Raw genomic sequence first — 23,093 nt, forward strand, 5'->3', positions numbered from 1 at the left:
ATGAGACTGCTAGTGCTAGTTAATTCTAATGTGTGAATGACAGAATGGAAATTCGATGGCTTCTTCAAAATTCTGTCCGTGAGGAATGCAGTGAAAGACAGGGGCCGCATGGCTAACGATTGTTTCATTATAGACGCATATGTATTGATCTGTGCACATACAGATTTTTGTTCTTGCTTGCAATGGCATAGAAAGGATAGCAAGAAAATATTTCTTCTCCTCTTTGCTACTAGGGGTAACATTGTCTTTTCACCATTCACTTAACAGTCATCTAACTGTTCTGTGAGAATAATGGCACATGAAGTTACAATTATTTCAGGGAAAGCTACATCTCACCCGAATGAAATAGAGCCCCTTCTCACCTAAATTTTTCTTCACCCCCATCCCCTTTCTTCTCCAACTCCGGCGAGGTTCGGGGTTAGGGGTAGGGCTGCTCACCGCCGGACTTAGAGGGAAGGCTGGTGGCGGCAGGCCGGCCCGATGGAGGTGGCGGGCACGGGGGTGGCGAGGCGTGGCGGCGGGGGCGCCGCCGGCCGGGTGGCGGAGGATGGCGGTTGGGCGGTGCCGGGGCGGGGGCGTCGATGGTGATAGCGGCGGTGGGAGGGGTGGGGGAGGGCTTGGGCGGCGGGCGATGGAGGGGTGGGGGAGGAAGAAGAAGAGGGTGGGGGAGGAGATAAGGGATAGAGAGAGAGGAGGGATTTGAGCCGCTAATTTTAGATCTAATGGCTTAGAAATTCGTGTGAGGAGGGCGTTTGTTTCACTTAGGTGAGCTATAGACACTCCCTAAAAAATTGAACAGCTGAAAGATCCAGGAACTCAAGTGGATGTTCCAAAGCTGACGCATCGAGCATGTGGCGCCTCCAGATCGTGCCCTGCACAGCATAGATGTCGGCATGTCACCGGAGAAAGCGGTGTCGAGGAAGGACGGTGGCGAGACCACAGCACCAGCGAACTTGCATGCGGCGTTTCAGGATCCTCGCATGCGCCATCGATCCTTCCCCAACTGGGATGGAAGCTAAGGCCGGAGTTGCATCTCCCAACCATCACGAGGATCGGATTAGTGCCGGGGAACATAGTGAAGCTCACTGCCGGGATCCATTGCGCCACCCTAGGACCCGCGCACCGCCTGGATCCATCGAGGAGGAGCGACCTGCTGCTCATCGTCTCCCAACGTGGCCTAGAGCGGGGACGACGGAGACGGGCGTCTGTGGTGGCGGCGGGGCGAGCGGCCCGAGCGGGGCACCAAGCGGTGGCGTCAGGGTGAGCGGCCCGAGCAACAGCCGCGACCTCCATGGGGCGGCTCGGCGGGGCCCTGAGCGGGCAGCGTGATGGCGAGTGGCCGGCAGGTCGCGGGTGGCACCCCGAGTGCCATCGAGGGCGGTCGAACAGGCGGGGCAGTGCTTCACTCTCCCAGTTGGCACTGGCCAGCAGCGGAGCAAATTCCATTGGAAATTTAACTTCCGTGCCATCAAAATTTAGTGGGAGTTAACCTTACCAGAATCTCACCGAAGTTGGAGAAGAAAGGGGGATGGAGGTGAAGAAAAATTTAGGTGAGAAGAGACTCTATTTCACTCGGGTGAGATTTAGCTTTCCCTATTTTTTAATCAGGATTTTAACTTGCCGCTCGCCTGTATCTTGGTTTTTCCCCATATGTGGACCTCTTGCTTCAATGCTCGACACATTTCCAATATAAGCCATGTATATTGGATTCGGGCTAAAGGTAATGTATTTGGAAACAAAGTCTACCACAACTTGATCTTTAGAGGTTATTGCTTTGCAACGTGTTATGATTTCACTGTTTAATTCAGAAATATTAGATGGAAAATAAATTGAAGGGAAGAAGCTCTTATTTTGGAAGCCTTGCTAAGTCTGGAAAGGTAATAGTTCACTATTCTCTGCATGGGAAAATATTTGACAATTGCAAGTAAGAAAATGCAATTGTTCCAAGAGGTAGGATTAGTTTTGATATTCAGGGTTTTACCCAAGAAGTTTTTGTTTCAATAAAAAAGAAGCCAGCACCGCATACAAATTAATGCATGTTTTAAATCATGACCTTAAACCAGAGAACTTATATAGATGCAAACAAGGAGAGTTTCCCACTGAAAGCAATTGATTTTGGGCTGTCCGTGTTTTTCAGGCATGTATGTTTTGCTGACAAGTGACAACTGATGAGCAATCACTTATGTTTTTAACATATGGCATTTGTTTAGCCTACATAAAATAAAAAAGAGAAGTCTCTAAATGTAATTTCCCATTGAAATGTGCTTCATTCCTCAGCAATATAAAGCAAACTTTGTTGATGCAGTATATTGAAAATATGCATATCTTTACAGAGAAGCTGAATCTGCTTATGACTTCTGTTTGCTGCTGTATGTGGTTGATTAATTTGCAGAAATTGTAAGAAGTACATACTACAGGACCCCAGATGCTGAACCAAATGCAAACTGTAACGGGGTGTATCATTGTCATAGAGACTGCATGTAGAGTTTGGTTTGTTACAGTTGACTTGAAAATTTATTTTGATTGTACACTGTGCCATTTAATGTGCAGGATATTGCATGTGATTTATTCGGAGTTTTATCTAGTCTGTCAAGTGTTGGCATTACAAGTTCACCGAATATATTTGAATGGTTTCAGTTTAGTCATTATTGTTGTTCCCTGCTGCTACCTTGGCCTTCTGTGGTTTGAGCCCCTTTCCACATTTATTCCAGGGTCAATTGATGAGGATTCGATGTATATTTGGTCCTAATTGGATGCTTGGCTGGTTCATAACACGGACATTGTCAGAAAAATTCATTGTGAGCTCTCCAAACTTATGGAAGTCATATTGCTCTGATTCAGGGGATTCTCGGGGATTTTGAGACTGATACCATGGGATCTTGGTGATAATGAAGGACTACGGCCTGCGAGTATGAGACCAAAGTAAGGTCCACTTTTTAAAATTCATTCTGTTTAGTTTTGACCATTCATGATCCTTATAAAGCACTATAAATCACAGTTCAAGGTGAAATTAGTGCATCATGGTGGGAATGTAGGGTTAGTTAGAGAAAGGCAAAGGCTGCTGCAGGCTGCAGCCAGCACAGCTGGCCGCTCATATTCTTCACATGATAGAATTCCTCCGACCAGGGAGAACAAGTAAGCATGTGTACTTATTCCACATTCATCAGCAGCATTCTTTATTTTTTTTAAAACACTCTTTGAGTTCATGCCATTAAGTAAAATTCATATTTGCATGGTAGGCAAACTGAGCATGGTGTGGTGGTCGTTGGTTGTGCCCGCCGGTCAGGGTTCGAATCCAGGTATTTGCACCCAAAAAAGACCCCCTCCCTATGCTCGCTGGCTTGGGCTGCTGATGCGTCGCCGGCTCAGGTTACAGTGCACTGCGCCGGCCTGTGTAACGGTGGTGATCGTCGGCCTACACGGTGGTGGTCGCCGGCCCAAGTTCAGTTTAGCCCTAAATGGGCATGGGCCAGGGTTTGGGGGGTTTTCTCGACCAGGGTCATACGGTCCCTTCTTAATGCAATGCTGTGGGGGCGGTTCTTCCCCCACCGGTCGAGTTTTTTTTTATTTGCATGGTAGATAACTGTTCCATCCTGACATGTCTCCTATCCCAAAACTAAAAGTTTTCCGATATACTATTGATCATTATACTCTTTTGTGAATTGTATATCACCGGCATCTATGGACGCCTGTAATAAAGTTCGGCATGAAGGAGTGAAGATATTTATTAGGGATGCAAAAGGAAACAGAGCCTACTAATCATGACTCATGAGAAGGAAGTAGTGCTCGGGCCAAGGGCCAGCTAAAGATTAGAGACGGGTTCATCCTTGCAATGGTGCACCCAAGATCAATGCCGATGGTGCTTTCAACTAGGGTCTGCTGCTTTAGGCCTTATTATTCGGGATCATACAGGCCATATCCTTTGTTAACTGCTTGGCGAATTTTGTTCTGAAGCTGCAGCTTGCCTATAGAAGTTACCAATTTAGCAGCACAGTGGCCTGATACTCCAGTGATACTGGAGGCTGACTGTTATTCGGTTGTGATTAAGCTCAAGAACACAGGAAGCCGGACAGATCGCTGGTGTGGCCGTCCATTTCAGGACAGCCAGCAGCTGCATTTTCAGTTAGCAGCAGTCTTTTTTGCTTGTTTTCCTGAGTACCGTTTGATACTTAATAAAGCAGGCAATTTTGTAATTATGTGTCAGACTAGTGTAGGCAATTTTGCACCACATGTGAGCTGAAGTTGTAATTATTAATGTAAATACGATTTGCTATCTTATTCAATTGCTTCCTTATGAACAATACTATTGTATAGTAAGTTGTTTGCCGAATGCTGGGGTTAAGATCACATATAGAAATGTTTGCAGATAGTAGATAAAATACAAAAATCGATCATATGACAAATAGGGAGTCAACACCAATAATCCTCCACATTTTCTCAAGTGGTCATGCTAGAGACAAAAACAGAAAATTTTGGGAAAAGGGACCCATTGTATGGGAAATATTGAAACCAAGAAATATAGGCCTGCTTGCCCTCATATTACTTCCAGGGCATATGATAGTTTGATTATCTGTGGACGATGGGGCGTAGGCCTCCCAAAAGGTAACGGAGGCGTGCAAAGGTTTCCTGGGCCAGACGGACATTGCTTTGAAACCAAACACGTTACCCACAGTGGAAGTAAACAGCCAACCCGTAATCGCAACGACCCAATTGCAAGAGCGGATCCCATTCTTCTACCCTTTCCGGGTAGTCGATGGCTATTCACAGTTCAATTCCCGTCGTTCGCCCATCGCATTATTGCAAATTCCAAAAATGCAATTTCAAATTCCCTCTTTTTTTATTCAAGATCATGAATTAGTAACTGCAGCCAATCTCTGAAAAGTCCCGATTGTTTCGATTTTTGGAATGGGATATTTACGGAATCCCCATGAATAGGATCAAACCACGAATTCCCCTTTTTGTTTGCGAATCCCTGGGATCTCACCTGAATCGCCCCATCTATCCTCCTGGGATCTCACCTGAATCGCCCCATTTATTTTTTCTCGGAACAAGAGAAAAAAATAAAAAACTGGTTGCAATTTCTTAACCGCGGCGGTTTCCACTCCAAAAAACTTCTTTTCGTTCTATGAACTTTAAGGTGTGTTTCCTTATTCTTTTATTAATTTAAATTAGCGCCGCCTGACTGTATTTCTCCTGAGTTGTGCTTTATAAATTGCTTCAGCACAAAAGACAAAACGGTCTCTCCAGCGCATAAATGGTTGTGAGTTTACGTTTTCATCATCTTTGGTAAAATCAAGCCTAAGGCAAAGGGGCGAGAAACTCAAGGCCACTCTTCCTCTTTTTTTTTATCCCCTCGAACAAATCGAAATGAGGTTCAAATCCTACAGAGCGTGATTCCATATATCGGTTTCCCCCTACATATATGGGATATTTTAAGAAATGAATGTCTTTTTTCGTAGCAGGATCGGGGGAAAGAATAGGAGTCTACTAAAAATATGCAATCTGTACTTGAAATGGAACATGAACAAGTGCATACTAAAAAGACTTAACTACCTTTATAAAAAAAAAAGACGAACTATGAACTACACCAGGCCGAAAAAAACGTTAGTGGCCCATTTCGCAAGCCAGAGCCCGAGACCAATGCGCGTTCTCGAGGACCCATGGGTCATCTTCGTCCTTAGTCTTTTGTTGTGTAACTTAAGGCGTTGACGCTCGTTTGTCCGGCACATTATCTAGGGACCCTGGTTCCCTTGATGCTGACACATATAAATCTTAATACCTTTAAATATGCTTCTAGAGAAAAGATATTTACATACTTATAGAAAAAAGATATTTACCTAGAATATAGATGGGTACTGTTATATATACTAGAGCATAATTATTTCAATATAAGTCACAAATCTATGATGTTGGTAGAATACATGTTTCATATTTAAAGCAGGATGGACTCTTTGTTTCTTTCATGGTAAATCATTTTCATGTTAGCCTCCCTTTCTCCATAAAGAAAATAATTAAAAAGGAATGTTCCGATTAGTTAGCAGCAGTTGTGTCTAGTCAGAAGTGTAGTCTTTTTTGCTTGTTTTCTTGAGTACCTGAGTACCGTTTGATACTTAATAAACCAGACAATTTTGTAATTATGTGTCAGACTAGTGTAGGCAATTTTGCACCACATGTGTCAGGAGCAGAAGTTGTAATTATTAATGTAAATACAATTTGCTATCTTATTCAATTGCTTCCTTATGAACAATACTACCGTGTAGTAAGTTGTTTTCCGAATGCTGAGGTTTAGATCCCATATAGAAATGTTTACAGATAGTAGATAAAATACAAAAATCGATCATATGGCAAATAGGAAGTCTACTAAAAGATACAATCTATACTTGAAATGGAACACGAACAAGTGCATACTAAAAAGACTTAACTACCTTTATAAAAAAAAGACGAACTATGAATTACACCGGGCCGAAAAAAATGTTAGTGACCCATTTCGCAAGCCAAAGCCTAAGACCAATGGGCTGAATCAATTTGTTACAGCGCCAACGTAGAATAAGTGTGTAAGTGTCTGGCAAAATCATGATGTCTTAGAGCACCAATGGGCATTGCTGCCGGGTGGCCCGGATCTGACTGGCGTCATCTCTTTTCAAGTTGCTGCATGGATGATGGGCCCTTCGTGTTACCTTTTCAACTCGCTGCATAGATGGGCGGGCCTTTTGTGTTAAGGAAAAAAAGTAACCCTATCAAACTAGGCCATTCTGACGAAAAGGCTGTTGTTGCGGGCTTGCGGCCCAACTATTGTGCAGCATTGGCTGCTCTCACGGAGAACACCATTCGATCCACTCAATGATCGGAATCGGATCGATCGTCTCCGATTCGATCCCTCCATCCTACGCGGCTACGCCTCTGCAGCCTTCAGATCGGAATCGGATCGAATCCCCCACAAAAGTAAACCAAATCGACACATGGATCGATCTTGGTTCCATTCCCTTTCCCTTCCTAATTCCTATCGAGCTTGAGCAGACGGCCATGTCTTCCGCCGGCGCCGTGACAACGATAATGACTTCCGCCGGTTCCGTGCCAGTGATGTTCGTGCCGTTCGTGCTTCGCCCTCCCTTCGACAGCTTGTTCGACCCGGATTTTCTCGACAACCTGTCGGCGCCAGCCGCCGATCACGACAGGAAGCGCGCTCGCGGCGCTGGTACCAGTGACGACGACGACCTAGCGCTGGAACTGCAGGAGGTGGCAGCGGCGGAACGCTCTGATGCGTCGGGGGAGGAGGAGGAGTGCGTCATTTGCCTGCGCGGCTTCCGCGCGGAGGAGACGCTTAGGGCGATGCCTGCTTGGGCCCACGCCTTCCACCACCACTGCATCTCCGAGTGGCTCTGCCGCAACCCCGTCTGCCCTCTCTGTCGGCGCTGGCTGCCCGCCACTAATCCCACGCTCGAGGACGAGGAGGAGGACTGGGCGGACACCGGTGGCTGGGAGGTGGAGGGCGTCGACGAAAGGAGGATTTTGAGGAGAAGGATCAGATTCATCTAAACGCCTGGTGGTCGATCATGACACGAGCATGCCTGCCTACGAGAGAATTTCTACCCAGCCACAAGAGGACAGAGGAGAGGAAAGGAGCATCTTGCTTGTAATCCTGTCAAGCTAGGACAACTGGAAATCAATGGCTGTATGTTGCGAGACATTTTTTTTAGGGTGGGTGATGAAACAGATCAATGATAGTATTTATTATTAATCAGGATGATTTGTCACGGCATTATCTCTCCTTCAAGCTCCAAAAATTCAGCAACATATGCATGTGCATCTGATGATACGATCAAGCGCAATTCGCTTAGAATGTATTGCACTGTGCATGGAGTATCAACCAAACCAATAAAGGTGACATCAGGATCACCTGAGGACATCGATGATCGGCAATGAGTTCTAACGGTCAGCAGCGAGGTTGCCCATGTTGCATCAAAGAAAGAAAATTTGAAAAGCACACATATAATAGATGAAAAAAATACATTTGCGTCCGACGTTCGCACCCTTACCACTTTACCAGAGAGGTAACGAATGTAACATATGATAGATGAAAAAAATACAGATGCATATGTAGACTCATCACAGTTTTCCATCAAAATGAATTTATTTATTACATAACTTTACTAATAGTTTATTTTCGGTGTTGCATAGGAGTAAAAGTTAATGAGATCCATCATGCATCACAACTCACAATAACAAACTTGTAAACGAGCAACTTTAAAGTGCTAGGTCAGCAGCCTGCCTAGGCAAGAGCCATCTTAACAATCCCAGCCTTGGCCGTCGGGTTGGGGCCATTCTTCACCGGGTACGACGCGTCCATGGCGATGCCGCACTTGCCCATGGGCAAGAACACGTTGCGCGCCATGCGGATGTAGCCGGCCTCACCCCACCCGGGGCCCCACGAGTTCTTCACGATCCAGAAGTCCTCGCCGTCCTCGCTGCCGTAGCCCACCGCCGTCACGCCGTGGTCCAGCTTCAGCCCACATATCCCGTTGAAGATGCCCTGTATGAACACGATGATGATCGGAAAGAACAGTTCATCAGAACAAAGAACTGCAGCTTTAATTTGTGCTCGATCCTTCTCCTTCGTCCAAATGCTTACCGAGATATAGTGCTGGAATGCAGGGCTGGCTGCGTTAATGGCGACACTAACGGGCTGGTTCGCCACCGCCTTCTGCAACGCCTTCTCATTGTTGGGTGGCACCATCTCGTATGAATCTATGGACACGACCTTTTTGTTTTCCTGCATTTTTGAGCCGAATGCAAATCTCCATCACCAATTCACCGTCGAAACACAAATACGTGCTGCATTTATCTTTGCATATACAATTAAACTGCAATCTTGTGCACGAATTTGTGAGAGTAACCGAGTTACCGACCCTGATGGCATCACAAGTCGCGTCAGTTCCGATGAAGGGGTAGTCGGCCTCGGTGTCGATCCCACCATTGTTGATCACGAACTGGAAAGCATTGCCCATGTCTCCGCCATTGCAGCCGCTGTCCTGGCTGTCGCAGTCAATCAACTCCTGCTCCGAGAGCGACACGAGGTTGCCAGTCACGATCTTGTTGATCCCCTCCATGGCTGCCACCGCCGAGAACGCCCAGCACCCACCTGCGTGCATCTCTCACATAGCTCAGAGATCACCACTGCAAATTCCTACCGAAGAACTAACTAGCTCGCCGAGAAGTAATTAACGAGAACATGCAGCATATATATGGAGTTTGTGTGTGTACTGACCGCATTGCTGTTGGTTCTTGACCTCGGTGACGGCGCCCTGCAGGCGCCAGTCGACGGCGTCGGGGAGGTCGTCGCCGGCGCGGGGCAGGTAGCGGGTGCTCGGGGCCCGGGGTGCCGCCGTGGCGTTGCGGAAGCCGAGGGCGCGGCGGATGAACTCCTCCAGGGTGAGGTCGGCGAAGGGGGTGAGGCCGAGGCGGAAGGTGTGGAGCCCCGCGTCCGCCTCCGCGTTGTGCGCGTCGATGTAGCGGAGGTTGGCGCGGAACACCTCCAGCCGCAGCCGGTCCTCCTCGCGGGCCCGGTCGCAGTTGCAGCGCGGCCGGACGTGCTCCGACCTCCACGCCTCGTAGAGCCGCCGCACCTCCTCGTCCGCCCGCTCCAGCGGCGCCGCGACGGCGATGGCGACGGACGCGGACAGTGCCACCGTGAGCGCGAGCAGCGCCGCGGCCGGCGCAGCGGAGCGTGGTGAACGCATGGCGATCCCTGGACTACTGGTTTGGATTGACCTCAAGCTCGCTGGATCGGCGAGAGTTGACAGGCGAGCGGGAAGAGAAAAGTATCTCTGAATTGATGCGTCTCTCAGTGCAGTGATGGCTTAGCCTGTGAAACGAGCTGATCAATTTTATAGAGACCGGAGGCAACGAAACTGGGCCGCCAGGCCCACCACCAACTTTATTCTGCAAACTCCGTCCATTGATGCCTGTCTCAAACAGAGGGCTGCCGCGATGGCAAGGTGTTAATTTTTGGTTCAGCTGTGTCAAGGGACTTTTTTTCTTTGAAACGAGCTGTGTCAAGGTGTTAACATGATTATCCATCGACCAAACACTTTATTTACATTACAATCAGCGACGGGCCAGCGGCAGTCAAAAAATTAGAGTCCCGCATCCACCAGCGTTCCAAATTATGAATCTGGTGTCCACGTTGCCCGTTGGACGCCAGCGTCAACATCTAGAGTGACCCATGTTTGCGATTGCTGGGTGAATGCATCAGTCCCCCTAATGATGGGTGCTTTGGTACCCGGATTTGGACGAACCAACCAAGAGACGAGCTGTGTACACAGTAACACCTCGAGGCCGGCGGTTTGCCCCCAAGTTGAGCATGCTCTGTTATTCTACTCCACGAGACGCAACGAGCGATCCAGATTGGTCGGGTGCCCTGGCGTGCACGCAGCTGCCCTTTAGGCGAGCTGTGTGCGCCGGAGGGTGTAGCCGTGCACGCGCGTGCAGCCACGAAGCCGCCGAGGGCGCGCTATCGGTGAAGAACCGTGGGGAGACGCGCGATCCTGCCGTTCAGCTGGTGCTTTTTTCGGGGGCCACGAGTGCACGACGCACGCGGCTTCGTGGCGTTTGGGGCCGTGGCGCGAGGCTGGCTTCGCGGAAATGATCGCGCTCGCGCAACATCGCTGGTGAAACGAATCGAGTTGGTGCTGTGATCTGGTTCTGGGGGGCGCTACACCGCTTCCGTTCAGTCGCTCGGAGTATTCGATCCGAGCCGAGTACTTGCCGCGCTACGGATCCGCCAATGTGTTGGTGCGGCATCTTCTGGTTACCCGATCTCCGACGCTTGGAACGATGGCCAAATGGCTAAGCAAAGTCCACGGGAGATAGAGATGCGGCAACAACCAACAGAAGTGACCTGACAAAACGATCGCTTTGCTCCAGCCTGCAGTATGCTTGCTCCGAGCCTCCAGAACAGCGATCACGGCTTGCCTCGATACGTGATGGATTCCTTGGAGAAAAATAAATAAACCAACCTCCCTCCAATACGAAGGGATTTGATTCATCCAATCCATGCTTATCTCAATACACATGAATCTGGTCCAAGAACCCCTGGTATTAAGTAAATAAAAAACTCTTTTCAGAGAGCATTCATGTGCACACCATGGCAGATGACACCAGCCACCAGCCCGTGAATACTGTTTTCATAGTCATGTACCAAATGAACCATTAACTTGCATACAATTTTCTTAACCATATCCGGTATCAAAACAGGCACCCAAAAATCTGGGCATTTGAGTAGACGCCATGAATCGATACTATCAAACAATTTCATACTCGAGCATGCAAGAGTTTGAATCCTTTCTTCAGAAGCATAGACGATTTTCCATAATTCAGCCCCCATCTCAGTTTCCAATGCAGTTGTATATTACAACACAACAGATACAACTACTGAAAAAGTGCCCATTCTACAGAAGTATGGACCATTGCCACATGAGCAAAAAACATCAGAAAAATGAACGCAACCACCACCAGATTAACCAGATATATGCTTCCTACTGTGTTTTGCAGGTGTAAGAGATATACATTACAAGGCCAGTACAATTCTCATCAGTTCTCTTGTCCTTGAAGGTCACCCTTCCGTTTTGTGGTGCTTCGGGGCCGAGATGATTTGTTGGCTCTTGACAACCGCCTGTCCTCCTGGTCTTTCTTGTCATTCAACAACTCGGATGGAAGCTCATTGGTGGTTTCAGGCCACGGAGTGCGTTTTGCAGGAACAACGATGTCCAAAGGTGGCTCTATCACCCACCTGCCAAAGAACACATTTAGTTGTGGAAAAGGAAGAAAAGGACAGCCATTGTGCAGAAAAATTAAAGAGACACACGAGCAAACAGCTAACAGTAGCCATACACTCTAAACAATCCAGTATCTTGGCTAACGGAAGCAATATTTTCACTCTTTGAAGGTTTCAGTAAATTAGCTGTTTTCCTTACAAGACCATTTCCTTGTCAAGGTACCAGAAGAAGCTACTTATTGCACATGGTTTTCAAAGGCACTTTTTCTAGGAACCTGGTATTTGTTTTTTCACTTTTTTTTGGACCAACAAGGACCTGGAATTGGCTTAGATGCTACAATCATGCCAAACAAAACATATAAAATGTTAACAATGATACATTGAAATTTCTCCATTGCACTTTAGCCATGTGGCACCATGTCAGTGAAACAGGCCAATCATTTCAATAACATGTAATCTTACACTCTTAGTAGGCATGAAATAAGCAGCGATTGTCTAACACTTGCCAGACACACATGCTAATTGGTCAAACTTGGTGCAACCTAGCCATATTTTCGAGCACTTGGAAACATATAATTTACGAGTGCAGCAGTTTATAATCATCAACAACAAAACCTTTTAGAGTGCTAAGCAACTTGGGGGAGGCCTCATCAGTCTATAATAACAAAAACATATCTGAATTGGAAATACAAAACATGGTAGTATGTAGGCAAGCATAGAAAGCATCCTAGACCAGCATGGAGCTCTATAACTAGACTGGCTTAGTGACAGGACACAAACTGTTTTACTTGAGGTATTAGAGACTTGTAAAGCAGTGATCAGTGACATACTTTATCTCAATGCAATCAACCAATCACATTTGACACGATAAAACCCATACAAAAATTTAATTCATAACAAAGGGCCTGTTTAGTAGGAACTTGTGGAGCTAGAGCTTGGTGTACACAGTGTTGGGTGTCTCATTTTCTTTCCAATTTAGAATAAGACTAGATATTAAGCCAATTTATCATAGCATACAAACTCCAAATATAGCGTGGTCCGTGTGGAGCTGCCAAACAGGGCTAAAATTTCAGTTGCTGAGTAGCTATTAGACAGTCGGCTTATGTCCAGTTGTCATACAGTTCGTTGGAGATTTTGAGCCTGGGCACCTAGCTAAGAATTCTGCTAAGGCCTAACTAACATAATAAAGTTAAAAGGAGTTTTTATGATTTGGACTGCTTTTCACCTGATGTTTGGAGTGTCGGATGTTGACAGAACATTAGTCTTTCTCATTAACATAGCTGGGTAATAAAAAGGTAGGAAAATATAACGGGAGTATTGAAAAAAAAAAACTCACCCCTGAGGAAACTTGCTATCAGCCCGTGCTTCAACACGAAGCCACCACAGTAGGACCTTCTTCCCACAGTTTCCTAGTGGCTCAACAGAGGACGGATCATTCAACAGAGTAAGTGGGTTCTCAATCTCCTCTCCATTCTCACCCACAGCATCAAGATCCTTCACCCAGTCAGGCTTGCCCTCTGCCTCCTTCCACAGCATTCTCGAGTTCAACACAAAGCCAGCCCACTCTAAACCCCTGGGCAGAACAGGGGCTGCCTCGCCAACCACTGTGGCAGTCTTCCCAGAAAACGGCAATGAGTTGAATGTGTGCCATCCAGCGAGATGCCCAGAGGAGTTACAAGCTGGGCCCTGGACTGGAAGAGGCATATTCTGCTTGTCCTCCTCGCTGAGGCGTGGTTGTTCTGCCGCTCCAGTGTGTGCAAGGATTCCAACGGACACGGCGCCCATCCACTGGACCTTCTGCACCTCATCGAACAGCTCCATGCTATGGACATTGCTGTCATCCGCAAATACAACTACGCCATCCATCTTCCTCTCCCGAATCACCCTACACAAGCAAACCAGCACTTCATTTGCCACTTCTCTCTATTAATAAGACAGGCCAGCGAAACAAAACTACTAGTACTACTAGCTATGTATGAGGAAGTAGGAAACCAGACATACCGTAGGGCATGGAGGCGCATCCGGTTCTCAGTGGCATGGCGGTCCGCCCAGTCATGGGGCATGCGGTCAGGGAAGGGGATGTGGACGAAGGTGAGGCCGGAGCGCGCAAGTAGGGACGCCGTGGCGTTGGTGGTGCCGCCTGCCTCGACGACGATCCAGGTGAGCGGGTATGGCACGTTGCGGAGGGAGTGGAGGAGGCCGGTGAGGTGGAGCGCCTGGAACGCGCGGGAGTAGGTCGGGGTGACGACGAGCACCTGCCTGGGCTCCTTGACGCCGTACCAGCGGCGCTGCTCCTCCTGCACGCGCTCCATGATTCGGTGCGCCCGCATCACCTCGACGGGGTCGGGGTGCGGCCACGGCCGGATCCGAATCCCGTGCCGCCCCACCACCACATGGCTCTGCGGGTTCCCCTCCGCCGCCGCGGCCGCCTCCAGCGCGGTGCGGTTGGCGGGGTTGGACGGGGGAGGGTTCGCGGCGGCGAAGGAGAGCGTGAAGGTGTTGGTGGTGGTGGTGGTCGTCGTCGTCGTGGTTGTCGTGGTGGTGGTGGCGCGCAGGACCGCCGCGGAGGAGGAAGAGGTGGTGGCGTGGTAGAGCGCGGTGGTGGAGAAGAGCAGGAAGAAGAGGAGCCGGGAGAAGCGGAAGCCGAGGTAGAGCGAGAGGAGGCAGCAGAACGTGTGGAGCAGGAACCAGAAGGTGGACGACGCGGGCGCCCGGGACCCGGCGCCGCCGCCGTCGGCCCCCGCGGCCCCGTCTCCTCCCCCCGCGGCGCCGCCGCCCCCAGCCGACCGCGCGGCCGCCGCCGACGACCGCCGCAGCTGGCTCTGCGGCAGCAGCGACTTCATCATCGCCGCCGGCTACCGGTGCCCGGATCTGGGCTCCCCCCGGCCCCTCCTCCGAGCTCCGACCGGAACCGAATCCGTCGGTCGATCGATCGAGCTCGTCGGCGGGTGAGGGGTGGAGGTGGATAGTTTTTGAGAAGGGGAGAGAGAGGTAGGTGGGGGGTGAAGTGCGGTGCACGAAACAGCGGGTGCGGAGGGGAGGTGAGGTGGGCTATCAATTGGTGGGCAGAGGAAAAGGAGAGGAGAGGAGGGGAGGGGAAGCGAGGTGAGCGCGCGTTGGGTTGGGTTGGTGCCCGACGGGGACGGGGCGCAGGCCGGCAGGGGCGAGATGGAGCCGTGAAGAAGCCAAAGGGCGCAGGTGCGTGCGCCGTGCGGTGCGGGTGCGCGTGGACGGGGGGGTCGGGTTGGGGGAGTTTGGTGACGAGGTGGGGGCGGGATGGCGAATCCGCGGGGCGCGGACGGGGTCGGCGGCAGGGGAGAGGGGAGAGGGTTGGACTGGACCAGGCCGCGGGTCGCAGGGGGATTTCTTGATTTCTTCCGCGTTCGGTGACGGCGTGTCGTTTGTTTCTTTACGTTTTCTTTTGGGAGTTTTGGTAGTGGTTTCGTGTGTTTCTACACGTTTTCAATGATTGAGAGGCAGCTGCTGCCGGCCGCGTCGGCGGGTGCTCTCGGTTTGTGCCAGCTGCGTTTGACTTACGAGCTAGCGTCGGTTCATGCGCCTTTTATTTTCAGAAGAGGAAGACTTCAAATTTCAAAGAAATTTAGCTGAATAATCCTGCGCGATCACGGCCCCACGCGAATTGGTTGACGCCTTGGTGACCGACACGTAGGTACTTCTCCACATTTAGAAGGTTTGCAAGCATCTTTTCCTTGTTCAAGTGAATGCTATTTCTTTTCGTTTCCAAGGCTCTATTATATGAGAAAAACAATAGTGTTTTCCAATATCAGAAAGACTAAAATTCTCATAGGATCGCCTTTCCAAGATGGATTTCGGGTGAAATGATATCACGGAAGTTTTGGCAGATATAGATTTTGCAGTGCCACAACATACAAGACATCAATCAACAGTCGCATTCACATACAACAAAACAAGGAGCCATGACCAGGGCAACGCCCCACGCTGGTCCAAGATTCTTCACGCACTGATAATTGACACTTCGAGAGAACTGCGTTATTCCAGTTGTTCCCAAAAAAAGGAATAAATACTCATTGGGAGAAACAATGAGTGCAGCTGTATAACACTAAAGATCACTATTTAGTCGATTTTACATGACCACATGTTCCGTGAAAGCTTGAGCAATGGCTCTCCGATTCTTATGCATTACAACAATGAATGGCAAATAACGCCCCACATGACCTTGACCGGATGATTCACGTTGCCTGACAATTCCAGCGCTACGGGAGGCAGCAGCAATCTGTGCCCCCATGCTCAGTCCCTCATTATGGTGCAGACAAAAGTCATCTTTGAACTGCCTGTATGGGTTCACTCGTAGGGATTCCTGAAGTTCTTGAGAAGTTCTGGAATGTCATATCCAAGCATATCATCCACCGCCTGTATCATCTTGGGCTTGACTTTCTCAAACTTGTCGAAGCTATACCCGCTCAAGACCTCTTTGAAGTGCTCCACATAAGGGAAATCCCCTGCCGGAAGATGGTATTCCCGTTGCACCTGTTCCACCAGACAGTTGTTGTTCAGAGCATGAAAATTACATAGAAGGGAGATTTAAGTGAATGCTTCACATGGCATCCAGAAAAGGAAAAGAGAAACAACCGTAGCTGAAATTAAGCAGGAAGGGCCAAAATTCACAGCATCCACAAAACGCAATCAGCTCTTACTAAAACTAGTAAAATAACTGAAATTTAAGGTGCAAGCTGGTTAGGCGGAACAACATAGCATGAGGCTAAGATACGCAGATAAGCCACCAAAAAAACGTGTGGTAAGAGGACATCTGATAGCCAAAAAGCTTCCATCCTAACATAAGCAAGATCATCCGAGACTTATTAATCTACAATGGTCCTAGATCGACAAGAGAAGTTAACAACCCCAAAATACATACCTTTGCAAACTCATCCTGCAAATTGTCTATGAGTCGTTGTTGGGCTTTTGCTTTGCCCATCATTGTAGGCATCTCCTTCTTTAGATGGCCAATTATATAAGCATGGATCTTAGCAGCTCTAGCACGTTTAACAAATTCATTGATCTGAAAAGCAGAATAGTGCTATTAATATGTGAAAACTCAGGACTGAAAAAGCACATGCAAAAAAGAACTTACCCGACGATCACATGCTTTCTTGGGGATATCTTTGAGATCAGAAAGGAGATCATCTTGCTCTCTCTCAAATAGTTCCTTTCCAAGTGGACCAACAGCTGATTCATTTACTGGTTTGTCATTGAATGACCTACAGGTAAACTTGGAAGTCACTTTGAATGATTTGCATGTGTTTGAATGATCCAAGGTCACTACCAGAACAAGATTCTGATAAACTATGGTAAATGAAATACATCAATGGAACTTCTAGAGTCTAGTAGTAATTGTGAACCTACAGTTTGGAAGTCTAATGTAATCTGCTATAAACTATCAAAGAGCTCACAACAAAGATCAATGTATCAGAAGTTACCCAATATAAACACGTGAAACCTCAGGTGTATTCAATACTTTGCCAAGAGACCACATCAATGCACCATAAACTCTCATAAGCTGCATGTCAATAAGAAAAAATGATAAATATGTGGAGCAAAACAAAGCAAAATGCAATATCACGAGTAAGACACAAAACAACCACGGATGCTACCTGTTGAGTGTCTACTTGATCAGCTTTGTTCAAAACTACACGTATTTTATCATCATGCCCACGTAAAGATCCGATGACACGTTTGAACTCATCACTGATATCAAGCTTATGAGGATCAAACAGAAGAAGAATAAGATCACACTTCGCAGCAAACCATGATGTCACACCAGTGAAATCATAGCTACGTTGTGTGCGTTGCTTCTCACCAGAAAGAACACCAGGTGTGTCGACAAATGTGATATGCTCTAGCAGCTTCAAGGTAAATGTTTGGTATCAGTTTCCAGATTACATGCCATTTAGGCTTTCACATGCAACAAAATTAAATCTTACTGGATGTCGCATCTGAGAGCACTCAAACTTGGATAAAAATGCAGTCCCAAATGTTGTAAGACCACTAAAAGGCATGTCGGCTTGAACAGCAATAGTATTCCCAGGAATAGTCCTTTCGTCAGATCCTGACTGGCAAAGCATACACAAGTTAACTGGAGCAACAAAAGAGGGGAAGTATAGGTACAAAAACACATGCTAAGTTAACTGCAATAGCATTAGAATAAGATAAATAAACTAAAAGTGGTCGAAGAGTGTGTTGAAATAGGTGCTTAGCATCTATTACAAGCTCCACAAGCAAGAATTTGCATAAAATATATGATGAGCTTAAACTTAATATTGATTGGTGATGTCTGTATAATACTAGGGAAGCAAGTGGTGACACAAACGTGTAGTAATGAGCCATTAGTTAGTTCATTTTTATCTTGCTTCCCTTGCTTTGAAATCCGGATTAATTCAATTAGATGAGTTTTGGGTCGACCCAATGACCCAAAACAATCGAGACTTGCATCCCTTATAATGTTTCTTTTATATTAGCTAACATTCCCAACAAACCCTAAGAAATCAGAAACAATCATAGATACCATGCCTAATGATATAACTGCAGCTGATAATTTCAGAGAAAAATTACAGAAAAAAGGTAAAGGCTGCTAATCACCACACAACAGCATAAACTAGATAATTGAGAGTATTTTCACGAATCACAAACATTCAGATCCAAGCATCTTATAGAAATGAACTAGTAATGCATCAATGGAAGTATTTTAATTTTTGTTAGTAATAGAAAGAAACACCCAATAAATTTGCAGACCGACAATATTGCTCCCCATAGCACCTAAGAAAATTATGGCATGAACACTAGCGCTAAGTTTTTTTTCAATATTTCTACCAAACAGAGAGTCTAGATCAGCATTTAATATGTAAAAACTCTTTGCACACTCTTGAGAATTTTACGAGTTACATCTAGAAAAGCTGTCTTTGCCATTTGCTATCGACTATGTGATTATATGATCTGTGAAGCCATCATCTTAGGAGGAATCCCACAGATAACTAAAAGATGTAAATTTCCTATCCAAAGTTTTGAGAAAAAGTTGGGACTGCTTCAAATCGGTAATTCATCAACTCTAGACCAGCACAAGCTTAAGCATGTGATGACTCTATCATAATTGAATTAAGAAATAAGAGGCATCATGTTCATATCAAAATGCAAGATTAATGCTCCACTTTTCTTTTCTAATAGACTTCCACAAATCATAATCAGAAGTTGAACTCCTAATGCACCTATTATACCTACAAAGAGATCCTAAGTCTAGCTCAGTTTACCATGACAACAACAAATCTGTCCGTTGTTGGCTCTGGTCCAATATGGGCACCTGAAAATATAGAAGATAAAGTGTCAGACGACATGTTACTTAAACAAATCTGGGAAACTATAGAAGATAAATCCGGTAGATATAAAAACCTGGATAGCTTGTTCTTAGCAGATGCTTGATAAAAGTTGTTTTACCAGTAGAATATTGACCTAAGAGCATAACCATTGGCTTTGCATCAAAATCACTACTCGTCTGCAAAAAAAAAATAGAATTGACATTATTCTGCACGAAAAGGACTTGCTTTGAAAAAAAATGGCAAGAAAACAGCGATAATAATGACATAGTCTGGTTTGTACAGTATTGAGAAACTGATAATACAAGTACGTACCAGCAAAGGGGAAACAAAATCATTGAATTTGTATGTAACTTCCAAAGGCTTCAGCTTTTCGATATATAATTTTTTCAAGCCATCAATGACAGAAGTAACAGCTGTCAGCGGTATCTGTTCATATATAACACCATCAAAGAAAATATCAGCTGACAGCAATTGTTTATGTTGGGCAAATATTTGAACAAACAGATCTGCATTGGCATTGCTTAATATTTTACAATAGAAACACAATTAGCTATGCTTTCTTACAAACATCTTGCTGGACTGTGGGCTTCTGTTTAGCCAATCTACATGTATCATATTGCATCCAAGATATGGTTAAAATAAATAGGCAGGTGGCCACAGAAGTGAACCAGATATCATAAGCTTTTCCCTTTGTTACAGATGATAACTACACAAGCTAATTGACTAAACACTTGTTGCATTTTCCCTTTGTTAGCTTGAAAGGACAACCAATGAAAATATCATCATATGCCCTCACTAGTCACTACCATAGTTGTACTAGTATTTTCTTCACAACTTCATTTTTTGCTGGTTCAGTAAATGGACGGAATGCAATCTTTATTCACGAGAGCTAATATCCTAGGAGCCTACAGAAGTCACATTAAAATTCTGAAGATAACATGAGTATTACCTTCTTTGATGACTTTGAGCTGAACCATTTGTTTGTTAAAGGTGATTGTTCCTGAGGAAATCCTGCATGGATATAAAAGTTTTGTGACATAGATTTCTCGCAAGCAGGAATTTCCTATTAAAGAGGTGCATTACTTACCATCCATTTCCGGATCAACCCGCTTCACCACATGCTTAGATTTCTGAAAACAAATTATTACCGTATTACTATACTATGTTGGGATAAAGCACAACAGTGATAAAGAAATGATTGTAAGGACTTAATACATTACCGCGAGTAGAGCATCCAAACCTTCCATCACAGGTGGATTCAAACTGCTCAAATCTGTCAGATATAACCTTAAACTGTTTAGAGTAAATAAATAAATAAACATATGCTATCAAAATAGGCTTAATTTGGAGGCTAGCAACAACCATCGCGCTTAAGGCTATCCTGAGTGATCTCATTCCCCGCTTGCGCCAAAGAGACTAGCTGCCAATTGACAACAAGCCAATTACTGGTGAACAGTGACTCAAATCACCTGGTAGAAGCAGAGAGCACAACAAGAGCATCGAATAGAAAAGGCAAACCTGCATTGCCGCGACGAATTCGGGGAAACCCAGGTACCCCTGCCGCCTGGAGTCCGCGATAGCCCAGACCTTGAATCAAAACACAGTTCGACAAAAATGGCACATGAGGGGGGTAAAAATCAATAGCTCTGCTAGCAATACAAAACAGGACAGGAAGGGGGCAGAAATAACAGCGACAGCCCGCACCTGCTTGAGGTCGGGGCGGGAGAGCTTGGACATGCCGAAGAACTTGATGGCGTCGGGGCCCGTGATGCGGCCATCCCCATCTGCAACACCGTCGATTACACCACACCGCATCCAGGCGAGCAACAGTGGAAGAGGGATTGGGGATCGAAGGGGAGGAGAGCAGGGGCGGGGGGATCAGACCTGAGTCCGCGAGCGCGAACCACTCCTGGTAGATCTTCTGGTGCTCCTTGGAGCAGCCGCTCGCGGGGTACTGCCCGATCTCCATGGCCGGGCGGCGGTCGGTCGCCGCGCCCCTCCGCCCCCGCCTCCTCCGCTTTACCGCCGGGGGAAGCAAAACCCTACGACGTGGCCGCACTGTGTGGAAACAGAGCAGCGTTTTCAAATGGGCTTTTACTTGAGCTCGACGGGGTGCTCTCCGTGCGGCCGTGGAGTTTGGCTGGAACCCACGCGAGCGAGGTTGGCTGGCTGCTCGTGCTCTGCTGCCCAACACGCTGAGCGTTGACGCGGCCGTGTCAGCTCGTGGCGCGCGCGATGGCCGGTGGGATAAGCGGGAGCGGACCGGATCCTACGTGGATTATTATTCTTCGAGGACCGATTAGCCCGGATGTCAGTTTGACTGCTTGACACTAGCAAGGGAGTAGTAGTATTCTGTGATGAGGTGAGACTGCAGATTTTTTCTAAGCTGAGCACCTGTTTGGATGGACTAAGGTGATTTCGCTTGCCCGCGCTCGCCTCGCCTGGTCCAGCAAGGTTAGCAGCGTTTGGATTTTTTGCTGGTCTCCTCGTTACTTATGCTTTCAAGGTTTTTTCCTCACTCGAGCAAGCAAGGCAATTCGGCTCTCCTCGGCTGGCAAGGCTAACCTTGCCTGCGAGTCGAGGCAAAGCAAGCGGGCAAAAGTTCCAAGCGGCCCCTAAATATGCCATCTCTCTCCAGCAACCCTTTCAGTCAGAGCGTATCTTTAATTTTCTTTCTTGCAGAAAGTGGTCGAGGCATTTCTGCATCCGCACTTGCACGACGTTGTGAAAGCGTTGATTCCCCCCCCCCCCTCCTCTTTTGAAAAAGCTACAGTAGGTTGTGGGCTGTGAAAAAGCAGCTGTGAGAAAGCAATTGTGGGAAAAGTAGATGACCCTTTGGTCAGAGCAGCTGTAAAACTGTAGACTATGTACGAAATACCTGTAATGCCCCTAAAAGATCTGTGGGTGTGTTTATATGCAAATTGCTTGTAATAAAGTAATGTGTTCATTAATTCGTATGTAAATAATTATTTTAGAAAGAAAAAAAATTTCATATGTTTTTCGTCCATTAAAGTGATGGTCCATATAAATAGAACTATATCCATCAAAAGTTCTATACAATGATGTCATGCCTCAACATTACTGTCCTCCCTCAACATTACTGTCCTCCTCTCACACTAACCAAAGCATCAACTATCCTAGTACAAATGGTATTCATGGTATCCTCATTCTCCACATCGTCACTCTCATCTCCTTGTGTTTGTCTCGTGCCACATGTATGTTGTACCAAGTACTCCTCATCATCATCCCATCTTTTGAACTTCTTATCACACAAATTGCTGTCACGAATAAAATTATGCAATGCAAGATAAGCCATAATGATATGTTTCTGAGTACGAGGTGAGAAACTTGGCATGCTCTTCAAAATACGCCACTTCTGCTTTAAGACTCCAAAAGATCTTTCAATGACATTACGAAGAGATGAATGCAAGAAATTGAACATCTCGTACTTTCCTTGGGGAGGCCCGAACGATGCTGAAATTCTGGTATATGATACGTGCTTCCTTTGAAAGGCGCAAGATACCCAATTCGGTTTGGGTAACCTGAGTCCACAAGATAATACTTTCCTACAAAACCAAGTTAGTAAGGTACATAATAATACAAGTATTACTAATTTGATGAAGGAACCAAGTATACCTTTAGGAGGCACGGGGAATGAAGGAAAATTTGCCAATACATGATTGAGGATACGTGTGTCATGTGCAGAACCCGGCCACCCGGCAACCGCAAAGGTGAACCTCATGTCAAAGTCATAAATAGCTAGCACATTCTGAGATGTATATCCATGACGACACGTGTGGTTAACCACTTCGTCCACTGGCACTACCACTTTAACATGTGAACCATCTATTGCTCTAATTGCATCTTTAAAGTATGGCCAAAAACGGTCCTCTCTCACCCTTTTATGCTCCGTAGAAAAAGTGGGATCTCTTGGTTTAATATTGTCCTTAGCTAACTTATGCAAACACTTC

The 23,093-nt window shown here is 46.6% G+C and overlaps 4 protein-coding genes across 4 annotated transcripts; 1 reads left to right on the forward strand and 3 right to left on the reverse strand.

Moving 5' to 3' along the window:
- Positions 1-7,023: 7,023 nt before the first annotated feature.
- Positions 7,024-7,536, forward strand: LOC105914252 (probable E3 ubiquitin-protein ligase RHA1A). Its single transcript, XM_012845333.1, has one exon. It carries the CDS (start codon positions 7,024-7,026, stop codon positions 7,534-7,536), a length of 513 nt encoding a protein of 170 aa, XP_012700787.1.
- A 570-nt stretch (positions 7,537-8,106) lies between these two features.
- On the reverse strand, positions 8,107-9,844 carry LOC101763518 (zingipain-2). Its single transcript, XM_004966228.2, has 4 exons — positions 9,266-9,844; positions 8,907-9,139; positions 8,630-8,770; positions 8,107-8,530 (listed from the first exon to the last, which is right to left on the reverse strand). The coding sequence occupies exons 1-4, from the start codon at positions 9,735-9,737 to the stop codon at positions 8,270-8,272; spliced, it is 1,107 nt and encodes a 368-aa protein (XP_004966285.1). The 5' UTR covers positions 9,738-9,844; the 3' UTR covers positions 8,107-8,269.
- Positions 9,845-11,319: 1,475 nt separating this feature from the next.
- Positions 11,320-14,852, reverse strand: LOC101763114 (probable glucuronosyltransferase Os06g0687900). The gene is made up of 3 exons (XM_004966227.4): positions 13,775-14,852; positions 13,110-13,658; positions 11,320-11,788 (listed from the first exon to the last, which is right to left on the reverse strand). The coding sequence occupies exons 1-3, from the start codon at positions 14,617-14,619 to the stop codon at positions 11,590-11,592; spliced, it is 1,593 nt and encodes a 530-aa protein (XP_004966284.1). The 5' UTR covers positions 14,620-14,852; the 3' UTR covers positions 11,320-11,589.
- Positions 14,853-15,692: 840 nt separating this feature from the next.
- On the reverse strand, positions 15,693-21,276 carry LOC101762707 (EH domain-containing protein 1). The gene is made up of 16 exons (XM_004966226.4): positions 21,007-21,276; positions 20,827-20,906; positions 20,641-20,709; positions 20,485-20,542; positions 20,343-20,395; positions 20,210-20,252; positions 20,072-20,133; positions 19,435-19,548; positions 19,196-19,298; positions 19,057-19,106; positions 17,737-17,865; positions 17,407-17,658; positions 17,233-17,312; positions 16,887-17,013; positions 16,671-16,814; positions 15,693-16,282 (listed from the first exon to the last, which is right to left on the reverse strand). The coding sequence occupies exons 1-16, from the start codon at positions 21,089-21,091 to the stop codon at positions 16,097-16,099; spliced, it is 1,635 nt and encodes a 544-aa protein (XP_004966283.1). The 5' UTR covers positions 21,092-21,276; the 3' UTR covers positions 15,693-16,096.
- Positions 21,277-23,093: the final 1,817 nt, after the last annotated feature.

The sequence above is a fragment of the Setaria italica genome, chromosome IV, assembly GCF_000263155.2.
Source record: "Setaria italica strain Yugu1 chromosome IV, Setaria_italica_v2.0, whole genome shotgun sequence".
Taxonomy (NCBI): Eukaryota; Viridiplantae; Streptophyta; class Magnoliopsida; order Poales; family Poaceae; genus Setaria; species Setaria italica.